Here is a 21,084-nt window from a genome sequence, read left to right as displayed (position 1 = left end):
AATTTTATTTATCTTCAACTCCTCAGAGACTTTATGTCCTTTATGTTATTAAATTGTAGATTGTTCATGGGGAAATTTGAAATAGGTGCGAATTACAAAACATGTCCAATGCCCTATTTGTAACAAGAACTCATGCTGACGAGATAGACTAATATTTCTTAAAGGTTTATTGTTTATCTTTCAAAACATTAAATTAACAAAATTAATTTCAATAGACAAAGGCTTTCTGATGGAAGTAATAAGTCAAGTTAAAACATAAAACGAACTAAAATTATAGCTTTGTAGCTTCTGCAATATATACCTGCAAAACTGGTTCAAACATACAGGATCGTAATATCTCCCTACATGTGGAGAATTACTGAAAACTGGAGTTATTTGAGGTTTTTGGGACTACAGACTACTTTAGGACTTTTCTGATCCTAATCTGGTTCTATTGCGTCGATTTCTTATTCTCAGTAAAACACTAAACATTTCCCCGCAAATTAAGAGAATTTTTGTTTCTTTTTAAGGTTAAACTTTGCTCATCCCTTCTATCAGGAAAAAATATTTTTTTAATTTTTTTTAAATAACTCATATTTTAACATTATTATATTTTATATTAAAGCCATTACAAATAAATCATTTCAGGTTCACAGGTAATTTGTATTAGGTTAAATTTGAAGCAAGTACGTGCTAGGTTAAAATTTATCAGTTAGTTCGTATAGAATATTAAGCTAAATATTAAATAATATATAACTTAATTTACGTATTAATTTACGTATGAAGTTAAAATTTCCATCTGGTACATATCCGAAGTAGATGGCATTAGTTGTTTGATACAAATACATAAACATTAATCATCCTCTTCGTTGAGTGGCTAGAAACTTAAGCAAATTAGTTTATCTTTTATTTGGTCAAAAGAATAGGTGAAACTATTTTCAAAGACAAATCAGGGAGTTTTAATTAAAAATTAGTTCTATAACCCAGGTCATCTTAAGGGATGAGGGATTGTCAGTACTACTAACTGGTGTAGGTTTCTTTTAATTTAGCAGCTAACTAATGTACCTCCCTTTTACTTTTAGCAGCGTCAAACCTAGGTAGTATGATAATGAAAAGCGAAAACAATTTCGTATACTACAAGGATGCGATATAGAAATACTATACCCGTTTTTCTATTTATTCATATTTTTAAATTTGATTATAAAAAGCGACGGATATCTTTAGAGTGCCACAAAATGACATAGTCTCATGCTTGAATTTGTAAAGAGTAGCAATACTAATATGATTCTTGACAGGGGCGGATCCATTATTTTTTTTAGGAGGGGAGGGGGCATTATAAATTACTTCGATAAACTTGCGAACAAAGAAACACCTGCAATTTAAAGGGAACCTCGACAATTAAGTGACGTAGGTAGGTAGTGGAAATGGTTGGATATTTAATTTAAGATCTGGTGAGGGTTAATGTATTAATAATTCTATTTAAATTAAAACGCTATAAAAAATTAATACAAAAACAGTAAGTTATAAGAACCACCCCACCATAAAAAAAAGCTGTTCACCATCTATAAAAATATATATGTATAATATTTAATATTTTCTGGATAATTTTTTGCCTTTGTACTTCTGACCGCTATAGCGAGTGAGTTAAGCTTTTTGTTGTCAAATAAAAGATTGGTCTTGAACTATCTTTTTGGGTCATGCACTCTTTATATACAATTTATATTTTAAATTGTATATTTTATTGTAAATTGTATACATTTACAATTACAATTACAATACATTTACATTTACAATTGTTTACATTTAATTGTATGTATATTGTATTGTTAATTGTAATTGTAAATTATATTTTAAATCTTATATTTTAAATTATATATTATATTTATTATCATTTTATATATAATTCACTCCTATACAATTTGTATAGGTCAAGCAATGTAGCATGTCGCTTAACTTTATGGTATCGCTTAATAACCATGATAGTATTGAAGAGAAGGAAAATTGGATAAAGATATAACTTGTATATTCGTAGAATATATATTAAACATTATATACTAGTTCTTTTGGGGGTGTAACAAGAAAAACAGAACAAAGAGATAGAAATGCATAGATGAAATTTATGACAAGGGTTTTAAGTATAGGCAATAAGGCATTAACTAACCACTGTTTATTTTAAAAATAGTGTTTTAACAGTGTCAACGAAATCTCAAAAATTTGCAAATCAAAATTTTACTTTTCATAACAACGCAGCGTGTCTTTCCCCTTTTTAAAGTTCTATTTCTATTTTTCTAGTTCTAGTTCTATTTTTAAAGTATATTTAAGTAAAGTTACATATTTCACAATTTTATAAGGAAAGTTTATTTCTGAGTTTCCAAAACTACCATATCTACGGTCGATGTCTACACGTCTACATGGTCTACACGGTCGATGTCTACCTCAATATTTTGGTGAATGTTTATAATGGCTAGTCCTGTCAGTTCAGAGCTCTTCGTTAGTATTTCCTCTTCTATTCGTCCTAAAATATTCAAATAAAAACCAAAATGGTCAGAAAGTACTGACTCTAATAAAGATGCATGTAGATATGTGCTTCAAACTAAGGATATGAGTCAAAATACTCCTTAAAAAACAAATAATTATGTGTTTGTTATTTTGTGTTTGATAGGTATATATTGGTGATTTAAATTCTCAGGGTTTCAAGCTGTGATAGATTTCTAATTAATTTATTTTAATCTTAAGATTTTCACATCTATTCAATTCAAATTTTAAATCTCGGTATAGCTGTTGAGTACAAAAATAAAAATTTTACTCAGATTTAGTATTCAGAATGAAAATTGTCCAGTAAAAATTTTGGTTGATAAACAACTAATCGTGGAAATATGGTTAGATGGCATGCATCAAAATATGTATAGCAGTTTCGAAAATTTTATGGACAATTATATGCGACCCCTATACAAAAACATAACTATATTTTGTGACTGGTTGGTATTAAAATATGAGAAATTCTGAAGTAACACTGTTTCCGTGGTTACTTCATGGTTTCCGTGGTTAACTCATGGTGTGTGAATTTCCGCTTTTTATCCACATTTTATAAGTGAATGTTTGAAAAATAATCGATGCCAATCCACTGATTCAAACTGAGGATTCAGAGACCCATTTATACCAGCTGGATAAAAAAAACAAAAACAAAATTATTTGCCTTCTTTTATAAACAATCTTTCGAAAATATATTCTTCGTAAATGATTACTTCGACCTTGAGTATTTTGACTCATATACTTAATTTTAAGTATATACTTTTACGAACCTTTATTAATCTTCTAAAGACTTTGGCCTTTATTTTAATGTTTTAGGTCGAACAGATGAGGTGAGTTGCCATATAATGCAGAGCTTTAATTAGAAGAAATTTAATTTAATTTAATTGGGCAGTAAAGTGGCCACCATTTGCTCACCAAAATCCAAAACTTAAATTAATACTTTTTGCACTTCTCATACATTTACTTTCTATTATACAAATCCCTAAAAACAAAAATGATGTAAAAACCACCCAGCTTTGCAAAAAAAAGCAACCCTAAAAAACAAAACAGAGAGCCAAAAAAAGTAATGCAATCAATTTATCGCCTCGGTGCCATAGCAAAACTTGAAAACAAATTTTTGACAGTAAAACAAAGTGAATATTTTACTTTTTAACCCCGTTGTGACAGCACAATCTTGAAATATCATTTTGACAACCTAAAGAAGTTATAAAAGTAAAACAGTTCAAAATAGGGATGAAACCTTTTTATTGACAGTGAACAGATACAAAATTTAACTGGATATTTCGAACACATACACACATATAAAAGACATGATTGATTTAGTTTTACTGCTAATGATGAACACTGTATATGTGTTCGAAATATCCAGTTAAATTTTATATCTGTTCACTGTCAATAAAAAGGTTTCATCCCTTTTTTGTAACTGTTTTACTTTCGTCATGGAAAGGCAATGTGGTCTTCGAAGTTATCTAAAAAGAAGTTATAATTTTAAATTTCCCCTCTTTGTTGTTATGAAATGAAGATTTTCACCTCCCAGTTGGCTTTTGTGGCAATACGGACAGATTACCTTGATTAACCTAAATTTAATTAAATACTTTTTCGCGGTATGTTTCACTAGTGAAATCTAACAGAGACCACCCAAAGTAACTGAAACCTTGTTTCAAACCTGTTTACAAAACGAAACAGTCTTAATAATTAAAACCTATTAAAATCAATTACGAAAAAAAAAAAAACTTTTCGTCTTAGCCCAAACCAGAGCAAGCTGTCCCAGCCAAAAATCCACCACTATGTCAGGATGGGGGGGGAGGTTTACCCCCATGCCCCCTGTTTCCGCCACTGATTCTTGAAAGATAAATGCATAGCATTAACTAGATGATCTGAAAGTTTTAATCCGTAACGAAACAAACAATTAAAAAGATCAAGTTCCAGGAGTCTAAAATATGTTGTCGTCTTCGTTCAAGAGTCTTCGGAAATGACGGACTGGTACACCTTATACCTCAAATATTCCAACGAAGTTATCTTAATAAATCAGGGATGAGAGGGGGGGGGGGGTAAACGAAGGTAAATGCCCCCTGAATCCCTAGAATTTCATTGCTGAGTAAAACAAGACTTTCCTCTGTATTTTTAAAATACAATCTGATTCGTTATGTTCTTACAATATGTTTATGTTTATGAACATATCAATATGAGATGTTTTTCTAGCCATATATGTAAAACAAAACTTTTTACAGCAGTAAACCACTAAAATAGATCCTTCAGCTCTCTTATCAATTTTCTATATGTCCCCTTATCGTCAAGTTAATTGGTATCCCTTATTCCCTAAATATTTAAACAGTTAATTTTAAAACAACAAGGGGAAAGTGCATGAGGATAAATTCTTGCTAAATATCCCTAGAATTGGAATAAGACCCGCACATTGGAATAAGATAAAATAACTTCCACCTTAAGATTAAGCCCCTCTGTCTGACTTTTGTCTCATACAGTATTATCCAATACATTTATTCTACAAGAACCAAATGTTTAAGATGTACCTTCGTTGTCAGAACATATGGGTTCCAATTCCTCGGTATCATATTCAAATTTACATGGTCTTGAATTGCTGGGTAAAGTAAGACAAGAAACATTTTCATGTTTTGGAGACAAAAACTCGTTGGAATAAGATTTGAATAAGGGGTAGGGCTCCTTACTGTCGACGGGTGAAACATCTTTATTTTCTAAAATAAAATTTCAATTAAACAGACATAGAAAACATTTAGCAGTTTTGTTTACTAAACAAATCTAATGCTTTTTCTTTTAGTCATGTGTAAATATATACATACATCAAAAAAATTCATAGAAATAAATAAAATAAGAGATCCTGGAGAAGGGTTAAATAAGAATATATTTTCAATATGAATTTGCTTTACCACCAACCCACTCCCAAGGTCAAATATATACGACGAATTGTATATCTATATACTGTAGGGGAGGGGGGGGGGGGGGGAGAAACTTCATGGCAACGACCGCAGTCTCCAAAGTCAGCAGTAAAACGCGAATACAACCTAATTAAGCCTCAACTGAAGGACTTGAATCAAGTAAAATATAGACAAAACTTTGATAAAATACTAATATCATAATAAAATAAATAAGACAAAACAGGTATAGAAAAAACGAAGAATTTATAAGCAAAGAAGAGAATTTTAGTTAATTAATTTAAGTTGTTTAATTATGATGCAAAGTTCAGTATTTATAATAAAATTTTAGAATTCTTGTTCATGTTTTAGCTAGAAGTAAAATTTTATTATTATCATAGAAAAGAAAGCGTTCCAACTAATATGGTAAGGCTAACATGTTCCTACTCTAAAGAATCTAATGAAATTATCAAAGAGTTGGGGAGTTACTAGGATATAAAATTGGTAAAACATTCTATAAGCGTAAAACAAGTATCAGCAAATACTTGAATTTTTCTTCATACTTTAGCTAGAAGTGAAATTTCATTATTGTTGAAGAAAAGAAAGCGTTCCAACTAATATGGTAAGGTTAACATGTTCCTACTCTAAAGAATCCAATGAAATTATGAAAGAGTTGGGGAGTTACTAGGATTTAAAATAGGTAAACATTCAGTATAAGCTAATACTTGAACTCTTCTTCATACTTTAGCTAGAAGTGAAATTTCATAATTGTTGAAGAAAAGAAAGCGTTCCAACTAATATGGTAAGGCTAACATGTTCCTATTCGAAATAATCTAATAAAATAACGGAAGAATTAGGGAGTTTTACCCCTTCACTAGGATTAGCAAGGGACATATTAGACTTACATTCTATAAGCGTAAAACAAGTATCAGGAAATACTTGAATTTGCAAATACACTCAAGGAAACACTGAAATTAAGAAAAAAAAATCGCCAATTTTCGCTGATGCCATTTCCAAAAGCACTTCTCTATATTTTACATTCACCCCCTGCCTAATGGTTAAATATATAGCCATAATCATATACTCTCCATTAAAGATACCTTGATGCCGTTAATGTGGACGCCTTTTTACAGTAGCTTGATACCGTGAATACTGCCTGTGTGCAGTTAAGTTAATTTAAAGAAAACAGTCAACTCAACTCAACTCAACTTTTTCTTTATTCAACTCAAAAAATACACAAACAATATTATGCCCCAACAGAGAGCAGAGCTCGTAAGGCTGGGACAGTGCAAAAACATAAGAAAGAACATCAACATCTCATCGTAATAATGATTTCAAAGTATAATACGGTAGAAGACACACAAAATAGAAAAAAAACTCATAAAAGATAAGTAAATATATAAATATCGGGCAGGAGGGACGTGGGAGGCCGTCCAAGACCTCTCCATTAAAGATACCTTGATGCCGTTAATGTTGACGCCTTTTTACAGTAGCTTGATACCGTGAATACTGCCTGTGTGCAGTTAAGTTAATTTGAAGAAAACAGTCACACATGTGAAATATATGATTTGGGTTAAATAGTTGACTATTAGAGGAAGGGAGGGGAATAAAGTCAAATTCTTTTAGGATGGGTTTTATTAGTTTTATTGCTTTTCATTCTGAAAAACCAAACCACAAAAAATATCCATCTTTTTTCATTTTCAATGTGACTCTTTCCTTCAAATTAATTGGAATCCCTCATAGCCGAACTATCCTGACAGTTTCTTTGCGCGAGGGGGGGGGGGGGGTATATGGGGGTAAATTCCCCTGAATACTCCTATATTTTTAGACCTTAGTAGAATTTTTGATTCTTGTATGATATATCCTCCAGGGTTCTTGAGGGTATGATATACCCCAAGAGCAAAACAAATAATTGAAGAAAAAACGGGTTTAATTTTTTTATAATAAAGCAGTGACAACAAAATAAAATAAAAACTACACTTTAACTAACAAAAAATAAAAATACTCCGAATATTTCGGCCCCACCTCCGGGAGCCTTTCTCAACGGGGGAAAAAAAAACAAAAAAGGAGAAAATTACAACAATTTAAGACTATTTTTAAGACATTATAAAAATACCACGACAACTAAACCAAACTAAAAATATAAACAATCAAATATAAAAGAAACAAGAACTCCCATTTTAAAACAAACACTCCCGCACTTGACTGTAACTTTAGAAAAAAACTGCAATAATTGTTTCTATTGGCACTTTCCTCTGCCACAATCGCTGTATAAATGGGGATCTATCAAAAATGAAAAATATAAATACTTGTAACAATACGAAAAAGAGGTCACCCAACCCCCAAATCCAATCAAAATCTTACAGGTTAATGAAACACAATTATGAATTATAAATTGAATGGATTTTTTCATTTGCTATTTTAGCTGCCGTCCGTTGACTTTTTACAGCATTGACCATGCTTTGACCTCCGTTCGCAAGGTTATTACTTGTTTCAGGACAATTATGCAAATCAATACTCATTGAAGTTTTTGACTGGTCTTTAATTAAACTATTATAAATTGAATTTATTTTAAATACCCCCTCATCTCTATTTATACTAATACCCCCATAGATAATCTTTTTTATTTCTATAATTTCTCTGAAACTTTGTAAAAGTCCTACAGACTTATCAATAATTTTTGTCTAATCAAATAAAATACTATGATGAGGAAAATTATACACGTGACCAGCTATAGCGGATTCAAAAGTATCAGGTTTTTTATTTTGTCTTAGCGAGCAATCTATCGCATTAGACCACAATCTATGTGGTCTAAGAAATTATATACCCCAAGAAGTGAAGTTAGGTTAATCCTAATAAGATGTACCTAATAAGATGTACCTAAGTATGATAAAAATATAACATTTTAGAAACAAGTTTGGGCAATATATTTGCACAATAGGAGGTGAGATAAGGTACAGCCCGTCTGCATGCAAAATATGTTAGCTGCAACTATTCTGCATATTATATTATGAAGTAAGAATGGTTTTTTGACATCCCACTATCCAAATACTTTACCCCCACCCCCTAATGTGCAAATATACAAATCAAACTATATATTTTCCATCTATTCTGTCACTTCTCTTTGTCTTTTGTCACGCTAAGGTGAAAGAAACTAGCGAAAGAATCCGGTTTACAGTGCATGAACAACTTGATCAGTAGTGGCTATATCATAAAAATACCAAACTTTCTTCTTTGTTTTCAAAACCCAATGGAAACGTTGTTGTTTTAGCTGCAAGCTATATGTTTAAAAAAAAATCGATCTATAGCTTTTGATTCCAACAGCACAATATGAATTCTGTATTTTTGTTTGAATCTACTGTTTTAGTAAATTAATTTAAACAAAAAATTTCTGGTAGACACTTCAAATAATAGATGGATATACCAAATATCAATTCATTTAGGGATAATTGTAATAAGCACAAAGAAATCTATAGTTTAGGGCTTATTATCAAGTTTTTTGGAAGACAATATTCACCCACTCACGTTCAACAGATAATTTTTAAACGCTCATTTAAGACCACAATTGTTTGGCAAAGACCTGCACATTGGAACGAGATAAAACAGGTTCCACCTTAAGATTAAGTCCCTTGGTTCTAATTTTACCTCATAGAATATTATACGATATATTTAATTCTGCAGAAACCAAATGCTTAAGATGTACCTTCATTGTCAGAAACTGGGGGTCCCAATTCCTGGGTATCATATTCAACTTTACATGGTCCTGAAATGCTGGATAAACCATTCAAAGGCTTCTCATCGTCACCCAGTAAAGCATCTTCAACCTCTAAAAAAAAAAAATAATAACAAGGCTTACTAAACAAATATAACTTCTTTTTGTTTTAGTTATGTTGAAAATAAAAATGTAGAGACATTACACATATATTGATATACAATATTTAACTAAACTTAAATGTATCTGCAGGTTTTTTCATATGAAACAAAACAAAACAGGAGACATTAAACAAAATTTATGGAAATTCATTGAAATCTTGAAGGATAAGAGTATATTAAGAATAACATATTGAATAAAAAAATGAATATTTTATAACTAAATAAAGCTAAAAATTCATACATATCTGCAGATTTTTTCACATGAAACAAAACAAAACATTAACAAAATTTAAGGAAACTCATTGAAATAGAAGGATAAGGGTATATTAAAGATAACACATTAAATAAGAACAGAAGAATAATGGATAATACTATACAGCTAAAAAATAAACGTTTTATAGATCTATGGACACAGAAACAATATTTTTTGCCACAATGAAGAGTACTCAAAATACCAATGAATTGGAGTTTTTTGGCATTAAGTTGATTAGTTTCCAAAACATGAAATACAAAATAGGGACTTTTGAAATTAAGCAGCTGAAATTAACTAACCTTATCTCTCTCTTACATGTCTTATAGCTTGATATTATCATCTATATTCAACATTAGTTATACTGTGTAAATAGAAATTCTTGCCGCCCCCTGATTATCGCCACTTCGGTGATATTATTTTGTTCACACGTTCGTTACGTGCAAACAGAAAAGATTGACAGAAAATACCGTTACCAGATGATTAACTACCTCACCAAACTTACATATTATAGCTAATAAATTGAGTTTAAGCGTGATTTGTGTCAGAAAATAGCTCCTTTTATCATCCCTCAACTCTAATGGCTAGATCCAAGTATATACACATGTATATTTTTTTTTGTAACAGAGAATATAACTGTATAACTTACCTTTTTTGATAACAGAAACTGCAGTAACTATGTTGAGTTCAGCTATATTTGGAATTTGAGGTAAGTCCATAAAATATCTTGGAGTGGAATTCATGCAAATTACGAAAAGTATAATAGTATCATATAAATTTGGATACGGGACTCCGATTTTAGTCACTTGAGTAGAAGCACAAGTCCCTGAAAAATACAAAAGCTATAATGACTAATATACTTTTAGCCACTGCAAAGCCGATTTTATTTAAATATGTTGAAAGCATATATTCAAGTCCTTCAATAGTCAAAAGCACTAGAAATCTCAATAGTTCTTTTTTTGTCAGAGCAGGGAACCAAAATTCAAAAAATTCTCAAGATATTGCTGATATACCTCCTTAAAACTTATCAAGAATTTCACCTTTATACCCCTGGGCATAAATGTAAAAGTAGTCAAGGCAAAAGTATTGGAACTCAACTTAATACAATTACCCATTGCTATGACATTGTCAATATGCACTTTTAATAACCTGTATATTCATATACTTCTTGAAATTTTCCTCTTAATGTTCTTAGCCTTACAAATAGATGCAATAGAAGAAGTATTTGGAACAATAGTAACAGTAGCAGTAAAACTAGTAAATGTAGCTACGGTAGTAGCGTGCACATACTGCCTTTAGATCATTTGCTCTTCCCCTGTAAACATTCTGAGAGAATTCCAACTTAATACACAAACCAATGCTTAAGAAATGCTTTTTTGACAATCAAATACACCTAGTGTATTTTGTGAGTTCGATTTTCTTATCAATATTCTCTCAAATTTTCAAACAGTGAGTGGTAAGGAATTGTAAGTAAGGAGCAACCCGGCTCAATAGTAACTGAAACTCTAAAAAATGGAATATACAAATAGATACATCAGAGAATTGGATTTTTATGTTGATTTTAAATATATAAGTTTCCCCAAGTTTAGTCTTACTGATCAAATCTACGAACCTGCAAAAATTGCCTTATTTTCAAAGAAAAGGGGAAACACCCCTTAAAATTCATATAATCTTAATAAAAATCACACATCATCAGATTCAACGCATCAGTGAACCCTACTGTAGAGGTTTCAAGCTCCTCTGCAAAAATGTGGAATTTTCTTTTTTTTTTCAAAAGAAAGATCAAGGATGCCTGTTTATTTGTTTTTGCCCAGGGGTGATCGTATCGACCCATTGGTCCTAGAAAAGCGCGAGAGGGCTCATTCTAACGGAAATTAATATTACTAATGCGCTTCTTAAATGACCAAAAATTGGAGAGCAAATAAGCCTTTTACCCCGCTCATTCTCCCCCCCCCCCCGGATCAAATTCACCGGATCAAAATTTTGAGATAGCCGTTTTGTTCAGCATAGTCGAAATATTTATGTCTTTGAGGACAACTTAATCCCCCACAGTCCCCGAGGAAGGCTGCAAATTAGAAATTTTCCCATTGTTAACATATAGCATTGGTTAGTGGGAAGTATCCAGACATTTTCAGTGGGGATTTTTTCTGGTAGGGGGTCGGGGGAGAGGGTTGTATGGAGGGATCTTTCCACGGAGGAATTTATCATGGGGGAAGAGAATTTCTATGAAGGGGGGGGGGTGAATTTACCATTATTGTTCGAAAAAAAACAATGAAAAAAGTTTTTCAACTGAAAGTAAGGAGCAACATTAAAACTTAAAATGAACAGAAATTATTATGTACATGAGGGGGTTCGTACCCTCCTTAATACTTCGCTCTTTACGTTAAAGTATATTTAGTAATTTCAAAATAGCTATTTATTCTAATCAAACGGTCTTTGGGATTCAGTGGTCATTCTTAAAGAATTAGAACAAAATTTGAACTTTAACGTAAAAAACGGAGTATTGAAGAGGGGGTGAACCCCCTCATATACGTAATAAAATATACTAACACAGGAGTTCGTTACGTAGGTTAATTCGTAAGTTAAGTATATTTATTACTAATAAAATAGTTTGTAAATAAAATTAAAAGTTCTAGTGGGCTTTTTAAGCAATAAAAATATGGAGGGCAACAAGACCCCCTCCCCCACCCCTTTTATCTCCGAATCGTCCGATCAAAATTTTGAGAAAGCCATTCAGCCAAAAAAAAGGTAAAATTAATATCACGATTTTGTTTTAATTATTCATACACGGTGATCCAAAATCAAAACCTGCATTTATTCAAAAACTTTCAGAAATTGAATTTTAAAAACAATTTTTTTTAGCTGAAAGTAAGGAGCGACACTAAAAATTAAAACAAACAGAGATTATTACGTATATGAAAGGGGCTGTCCCCTCCTCAACGCTCTGCTCAGAAATTGAATTTTAAAAACAATTTTTTTTTAGCTGAAAGTAAGGAGCGACACTAAAAATTAAAACAAACAGAGATTATTACGTATATGAAAGGGGCTGTCCCCTCCTCAACGCTCTGCTCTTTACCCCAAAGTTAGACTCTTTCTTACAACTCTACTTTTTAAAACAAGTAAAAACTTTAGCATAAAGAGCAGAGTGTTGAGGAGGGGACAGCCCCTTTCATATACGGAGTAATTTCTGTTTGTTTTAAGTTTTAATGTCACTCCTTACTTTCAGTGATTTTTTTTTTATCTTCATAGACTTAGCCTTCAGAGTACTAGTATCACCGTAGTTGTGGTGGTAATAGGAGAGTGTTAACGATAGTTAACACTCTCCTGGTCGTAATAGCTGCAGTGTTAGTGTTGTATTAGTGGTAGTGGTAACGATAGTAGTAGTAGTAGAGCAGCTTGGTCTAAGATACTGAAACTATGGATCTATAGATGAAGCTTGGTCATTAAATTAAAATAGCTTGAAAATCCAGGAGTTTGAGAACAATGGGCATAGACGCACCCTTAAAATTAAGTGGAGTGACAAGATTACAATTGCTTTCATCCGTGGAAAAAATGAAAAAACCACTCATGACCAAAAAAAGTAGTCAATGGGTAATATTGGGTTATATGGGATGCATGGGCAAAGGTCACCTCCCTTACGGTGTGCGGTACTGGGTCTCCTTCAGCATCAGAAGGCATGGAAGGCAAAAATTGACCACATTATGATGTATGGAGAAGGGTACTGCACTGTTCATACCGTCAATGGAAGGTATTTAGCCTGCAACACTCGAGAAGTTATCTTGAAAAATTACTGTTTTCACCTTATGTGCCAGCTGGCCATGAAGACTAATCTAAGGAAGTAAAGTTGCCAAGGGAACTTGAATTGCCAGGAAACCCTTTGGTTAGGTAGAGGTCAGGAATATGTTGTTGTTTTTTTTAAGTTGATTTATGAGTCTACTGCTCGGTAGGGGCCTTTCCCAAGCCATTCAGCGTGTCCCCAGATGGCGCTAGGGGAATACCCTACAGATATGTAGGATAACTCTATAGGAGACATGGACCAAAGGGGACCTTGTCCTTGAAGGTCCATAAAAAAACCAACTGGGACACCCTCACCTGGGGCCATATATACAGGTGGAGGAGGAAGAAGGTACCCTTAAATGTACACTCAACAGGGCTCACCAGCGTCTGCAAACGTCCCGTGAATTACAAACCTTCTCCTAGTAATGGGTTAAATTGCATAGATATGCCGAACATCATCATGGAAGGATCCTCTATAGGAGGACAACTGGAGTAAGGTGTAAGATTAAGATCTAGATAGATGGACAACAGCCTCTACAAAGGGCTGTCTCGACCCTTTCGGGGTACCTGCGAGACTGGGGACCTTCAGTCAACTCTATCCCCACTTGAGAAGTGGCACTACACAAGGAAATTATAGCCTAATAAATGACATAGCAGTCGCACGGGGCTCTAATTAACGGATAGGTCTTCTGAGCTTAGTCTGTTTCTGTGGTCGTTTTGGGCTGAAAAACCTCTCCCTAGCTGATTTATCTTCAGTGACTTACCTCCCCGTAATATCATAATACCTGTAGGCATGAATATATAATGAGCTGGAGGTAATAAGCTTGAGACCGTCTGTGCAGGATTTTGACCCTTTTTGATAGAAGAGTACCGCCAAGTGCTGAAAACTTCATAATCCATAATTAACAAATGAACTAACATCATTTATATATAATCCTAATTTGGCCTTAACCCAGGATTTGCCTCTCACTCCATCAAACTATCTGTCTTGGCTTTGTCAACAACTAACCATGGCTTGCTGCCCACAACTACTTGATTTTAAATTCAAAATCAACAGACTCAGTCTAGGCCTTCCCCCTTAACCCCATTAATATATATATATATATATATATATATATATATATATATGTATATATATATATACATTAATTAATTTTTTTAGATGTTTCCACTTTCATAGCTTTAATAAATCATATATTATTAGTAGTTTAACCAATAAACATCAGCATATTTATATTAAACTGACAATACACATTCATCTGTATTGTTTTCAGTGCAGTACAAATTATGTTCCAGCTTTGGAAAGGCATAGAGGTTTTAAGCCCTACTCATGTTACTTTCTGCTCATTTTGAATTTGACTTTGTTATTTATTGTGATTTCTTATCTTTTTGGGTTTTATTTATTTATCAATGCTGATTTGTGATACTTTTATGTGGAAAAAGATTTTTTTGAAATAAAAGAAACTTCTGTTTCTTTTATATTTACACAGTCTTTTTCAGGAAGAAAAATTGGAAAGGCTGATTGCCCTCCAATCACTTTTGACTCTTAAAAAGGGCACTAGAACTTTTAATAGTAGCGCTTTTGTACTGCTTATGATAGTTTGATGATTATCGTCTCTCTGGGCTAAGAAAAGGTAATGCCCCTTCATCTAGAATTTCATCCATTTAATTAACAGCATAGTTTATCCCTTTGGTAATCTTGTGCTCATGATAATATCTCAGCACTAGGACAGTGCTGATTCCAAAGATTATATACCAAATTCAACTTCCAACCTCCCCTTGTCTCTTCCTTAGAAATAATTGTGTATTTATCTGGAGATTATTTCAAACAACTGGTGGAACACAGGGCCATTAAAATAGAATAAGAATTTCTTAAAGTCACTGTATTCAGTAACAACATATTCAGTAGCAATTGGATGAAAAGCAGGCCACACTTTAGAGAATTGTAGAAGGATTTGGAACTTCAGATTTCCAATTGACTGATCCCCATCCGAAAAAAATAATGAACAAATAATAATATTTTAAACCCTTATGGGTCTTTACTATAGGCAATGCAATATAATTACATCTGACTTAAATATGAGGGTAGAAATTTCCATTTCCCTTCTAACAAAGATATGAAATTATCCGGGGGGAATGGGTGATTTCTACAGGGGAGCGGGAATTCTCATTGAGGGATATTCTCCAGAGGGAAGAGTAATCATAAGCTCCTGGGGGAACAATAGCATGAACACAAGATAAAAATTAAAATAAAAATGAATACATTGAATCTGCTTTGGCCCTCCACATTGTAAAACTACAGATTATTTAGTTATTTTTGATGATGCAAAATAAAATGTTTGAAGCAAATAGTTTCCAACATTCCTTTAGGAAGGCAATTGAAATTTTTAAAAAATCCTTAAATAGAGACCTTGCTTTAAATAAAGATACTGTAGATATTCATATAAACCCAATTTACAATATCTTAAAATTAAAAGATTCAAATGACATAATTTCTTCAGTTTAAATGAAGATTTAAAAAATTTATAAATTTGCAAAAGAACTTTCACTACACCATAGTGCAATTATTCGTTCTTCATCTTAGGCTATCCTTACCCACCCACATAAACTTTGGTCTTCATTGTTTAAAGAAAGATCTCATGTAACTATGACCTCAATATCTCGAGATAATTGGGTTAAGCATTGTAGAAATGAATTTTTGGCTCCTGATATCAGGCTACAAAAAGTTTTGGTGTGAAACTGGATGATTTCTTCTCGTGTAAGCAAGAAGAAAACATTCTGGGTGTTATAATTATGAGGTGTTCTATCCATACTGTTATTAGAAAAATAAAAAAAAAAGAAATCGCCTAGTTGTGATAGTATATCAAATCAGCACTTGCAGTTTTGTAGCAAGTTGTTCCTTGAGCACCTTGCCCTGCTTTTTCAAATGATTTTTAACCTGGGTATAGTGCCTGATCCTTTTTCAATAGGAATATTAACACCTGTGCCTAAAAAGGGAAAGCTACTTAGCCAGTGCTTGTCATTCTGACCTATAACTGTGGTTACAGGTTTTTGTAAGTTATTTGAGGCACTTATTGTTGATGAACTGCAGTCAAAATGCACAGTTCCAGACCATCAATTTGGTATTCAGCCTAGTCTAGGTTGTGGCCATGCTCTTTCTGCTCTTGTTTCAGCATTGATAGATGCTGAGAAAAGTGGTGAGAGCATAGCTCTCTTGCTGCACATGATGTCAGAAGGGCCTTTGATTCACTAATTCATGAGCAGATTATTTTAGATATGGGCCTAGCAGGTGTTGACCCAAGTATGTTAAACCCTTTATATGATATGTATCAAAATTTAAAAGATAGGCTTAAGCTACCAACAACACTAAACCTGACAAATAACCTGGTGCTTGCCATTAAAAAAGGTGTAAGGCAGGGTGCATTGACATCACCTACTGCATTTAATAACAGCATCGTTAAACTGCAATCTAAGTCAAATCTGACATACGTTCTGAGAGGGATTGATCTATCATTAATAAGCTATGCAGATGATGTACTTAATCTGAGCTGCCTCCTTCATGGTTTAGAGGAAAATTTTATCCAGTTTCAAGTAGAATATGGAAAAATAGGCCTTCAGTTTAATGAAAAGAAATCAGATGTGTTGTTGTTTAATGCTAAGCAAGGGTCTGCTGTTGATGTTAGGCTGGATGGTGCTACTGTTTGACTTGCCAAACACATAGTTTATTTGGGGATCCCTATTGGTTGGTCTATGCTTGAAATGCATCATCTTTTGCAGAGTCATCTGCAAAAATGGATCTCTTTAGCATATAGCCATGTTGTAGTTTATAAGCGTCGGTTCGATTGGCGGATTTTGGCCCATCTGTATAATGCAATGGCACTACCCCATTATCTGTATTTAAGTTTCTTTTGGAAGATATTCCAAAAGGAAGATAAGAATGAATTGTGGTCTACATGTTATAAATATGCAAAGTACCTCTTACAACTTCCGCATGGACAAGTAACCATATTGTGACAAGTTGGTATAGGATTATCAACCCTAATGAAGCAATAATAGCACAGATCGCCAGATATAACCCTAATATTGTTACTCATCCTTGGGCAATTATATTGAGGCAATAGGTTTTGTTTTTTGTAGTTAGATATCCATTTGTTCTTTATTTTTCCTGTATTTGTGTATTCTTTTGTAGTGTGTTTTTTTGCTTTTTTATCTTATACTCCATCTGTTTCTTTTGATGGGAAATAAATATTTACATATATACATACATAGCTTTCTAATTAGTTGTGTTATATCAACTCTGTCAAATGAGTCCATATCTAAAAGCATTGCATAAAGTGGATTTTTGTTTTTAAAGTTGATTTATCAAACGTGCCAGCTAAGTTGATCAACTTTGATGTGATCCAACAATGGGGTTAAAATTCTTTGTTTTACAACTTTCTCAATTAGTTCAGCAACACAAGAGGTAAGTGATATGGGGTGATACAATAGCCTATATGCATGTGAATTACACTAATGCCAGCTTGCAGTTGATTATTATGCTTTTTGTTATAGGTGCCTGGGGCCAATTAACTAATCATCTAGTAGAATTCTACATGGTGTCAGAAGATGGACACAAAAGCACCAAGCATCAATTGGGATTTAGCCTCCCTTGGTGATGAATGGAAATGCTTTGAACAACATGTTGAACTCATGTTTCTGGGACCCCTGTCAGGGAAGACACAGGAGAGCAAATGCACTTACCTCCTAATCTGGGCTGGAGAAAAAGGGCGCCATATATTCAACACTTTTACCCCCACTGAAGCAGAAACAACAACAGAAAAAGTTACCTGCAGAAGTTCCGTGAATAGGCTGCGCCAATCACAGTGCATTTCCTTGAAATGTATTCCAGAAATGTAGCCAGTATGAAGAAGAAAGCATTGATAAGTATATCACAGAACTAAAACTACTGGTGAAAGCTTGCAACTATGCAAGTGCTGATGAGTTGGTCCAAGACAAAATAGTAAGTGGCATCAGGGACCCAAAATGACAGAAATACTTCTTCTAGAGGGTGATGCTCTAGCACTTGCATCAGCTGTTGAAAAGTGTGAGTCCTGCCAAACAACGCAGAAACAGCTAAGAACATATGAAGAGCAAGAACCCCACCAAATAAAGATGGAAATAGATGCTATCCACAAATACAAACATCCATTCCAAAAGTTAAAAGGTACAGCAACACCCAGGAAACCTAAGGAGTGCTATGTTTGTGGAGGAATGTACTCACCCAGCCACATTTGTCTTGTAAGAAGCAAAACTTGCTCAGTGTAAAAAGCTAAACCACTTTTCACACATGTGTAAGAGCAGCAAATCTGTTAATGCAGTAGCAGAGTTCAAGGATAACCCAACCAACAACAGTGACAAAGATGACAATATCTTTTTATATACCATAGAAAACAAAATCTGTATTGAAAAGGACAAACTTCTCACCACAATAGAGGTAAATCACTCATTGCCTGTAAAATACAAGGTAGACACAGGAGCACAAGCTAATATCTTACCTGCCAAATATTCTGACACCTTGCCACATCATCCACCACTAACACAAAATATCCAGAGACTCACTAGTTACTGTGGATCAAAAATCCCTGTCAGAGGTGTGTGCCAGCTTAAGTTTAAGCACCACTCCAACAAAGCTGAAACCTTACCCTCTTTCATTGTTGAAACTGACTAGATGCCAATTCTTGGTTTCAGGTCAAGTACAGACTTGAACATAATCAAACTAGTTCTGAAAGCCAGTAAGGCTGATGAAATTTCATGCAATTAACAGAACAGAAGTGAATAAAATAATCAACAGCTAAAACAACATCTTTCAAGGAATAGGAAAGCTTGATGGAGAATGGCATTTATACCTAAAGGATGGCATCACCCCTACTGCATACCCAACAAGAAGAATCCCATCATCACTCCAAGACAAATTGGAAGCTGAACTAAATTGCATAGAAGTTGAGCGAATAATTGAAAAGATCTCCAGACCTAATGATTTCAATGGTAGAGGTAGAGAAAAAGAATGGCAGTTTACAAATATGCATATACCTTGTCAATCCACCATTCACTTGAGACTATCCTTTGGAATCTCCTTAAAAAAGCCCCTGCTAGAACACAATAAATGATGCTGCAAATTCTACTGTATGATCTTGAGTTTATGTACAGAGCAGGGACACAAATTACAGTTGCTGACACACTATCAAGACTAAACCTCCCTGACAATGAAGCTCCATGGATAAACTGGAGTATATGTCCACCAAGTTACACAAATTCTTCCTGTAAGCAACAAGACTTGAGGAAATAAGACAATACAAAAAAAGATGAACAATTGGCTCTTCTTAAGGAAGTCATCCAAAGTGGATGGCCTAACACTAGAAAGCAATGTACTACTGATCTCCTGACATACTTGAATTTTCAGCATGAACTGTCATATCAGTATGGCATCATTTTTAAGGGTGAAAGGATAGTTATCCCCTTGAAATTGCAATAATGAATTCTAAAGCAGCTCTATGTCTCTCACCTTGGCATGGAAAAAATGAAACAACATGCCAGGATGCTCCTCTACTGGCCAAAGATGAACATCAACATTGAACCTCATACTACAAACTGCCCCACTTTCCAAAAACTCAGCCACAATAACCAGAAAGAGCCTCTCATCAACTCCCAGATACCCCTCTTGAGCACTACAGGTCTGGAAGACCTTAAAGCTCTCAGATGGATTAAGGTGAATAAGGTAAGATGAAGTGCTTAAATTTGAATTTGCAATAGAAGTAATTATTATATTCATAAGGAGCATAAAAAAGGCATTGAGTGGCATGTTCACTTTATTGGTAAGTCAATAATATGGACAGTCATATATTTACCAAACAATAGTCAAATAATTACTATAAAACTCACAAAAAATGAAATAAATACAAGTAGAGGAAATGTAAAATAAAAACTCTTTTACTTGCTGACTAATAGTTAGTTTTGTGCTGGTACTCATCTTCTGATTCATTAGCTTTGGGCCAGGAATACAGTACATGTATGGGAGAATATTATCTAATATTTTCTTTTGTTTTCCTGCAGATTGCTCTAGGTGCCCATTTAGAGTTTGATTGTCTCTACTGAACTTACATAGTCAAGCCATTAAGCCCTGTTCCAAACAAAATAACCTGCAACATTAAGACTCAAACCCCCCTTTTTCACAATTTCAAGTCTAGTGTACAAACCACTTGTCAAAATCTTGGGGGGGGGGAGCAAATTTGGAGCCAATTTTCCCAAATCAAGTGAAAATGACAGTGAAGAATGAATCAAACAGTTTGTGGTAACAAACTGTAGTAAGGAGTGACCCAGCTCAATAGTAAATGAAACTCTAAAAAACGGAATTTCAATGCTAAAAGATATATCAAAGGAATCGGATTTTTATGCTGATTTTAAATATATAAGTTTCATCAAATTTAGTCTTTGTCATCAAAAGTTACAAGTCTGAGAAAATTTGCCTTATTTTGGAAAATAGGGAGTAACACCCCCTAAAAGTCATAGGATCTTAACGAAAATCACACCATCGCATTCAGCATATCAGAGAACCCAGTAGAAAAAATTTCAAGGTCCAATCTACAAAAATGTAGAATTTCGTATTTTTTGACAGAAGACAAATCATGGGTGCATGTTTATTTGTTTTTTTTCCCAGGGGTCATTGTATCAACCAAGTGGTCCTAGAGTGTTGCAAGAGGGCTCATTCTAACGGAAATGAAAAGTTCTAGTGCCCTTTTTAAGGGA

At 33.5% G+C, this 21,084-nt stretch overlaps 2 protein-coding genes across 3 annotated transcripts in view; one reads left to right on the top strand and one right to left on the bottom strand.

Annotated features, from left to right (window-relative positions):
- The window catches only part of LOC136031730 (vesicular glutamate transporter 1-like), a gene marked incomplete at its 5' end in the record, with an annotated part of 404,579 nt that overhangs the window by 305,140 nt on the left and 78,355 nt on the right, over window positions 1–21,084 (top strand).
- Window positions 1–21,084, bottom strand: part of LOC136031720 (zinc finger protein 664-like) — a 41,569-nt gene that overhangs the window by 13,424 nt on the left and 7,061 nt on the right. For both annotated transcript variants that reach the window (XM_065711425.1, XM_065711426.1), the window contains exons 2-4: window positions 10,175–10,351; window positions 9,106–9,228; window positions 5,043–5,225 (exon numbers count right to left, since the gene is read on the bottom strand). In XM_065711425.1, the coding sequence (XP_065567497.1) occupies window positions 5,043–5,225; window positions 9,106–9,228; window positions 10,175–10,268 (400 nt within the window). In that variant the 5' untranslated portion in view covers window positions 10,269–10,351. The remainder of the gene's footprint in view (window positions 1–5,042; window positions 5,226–9,105; window positions 9,229–10,174; window positions 10,352–21,084) is intronic.

This window comes from Artemia franciscana, chromosome 10 (assembly GCF_032884065.1).
Source record: "Artemia franciscana chromosome 10, ASM3288406v1, whole genome shotgun sequence".
Classification (NCBI taxonomy): domain Eukaryota; kingdom Metazoa; phylum Arthropoda; class Branchiopoda; order Anostraca; family Artemiidae; genus Artemia; species Artemia franciscana.
This window is presented reverse-complemented; position numbering and strand designations above follow the sequence as displayed.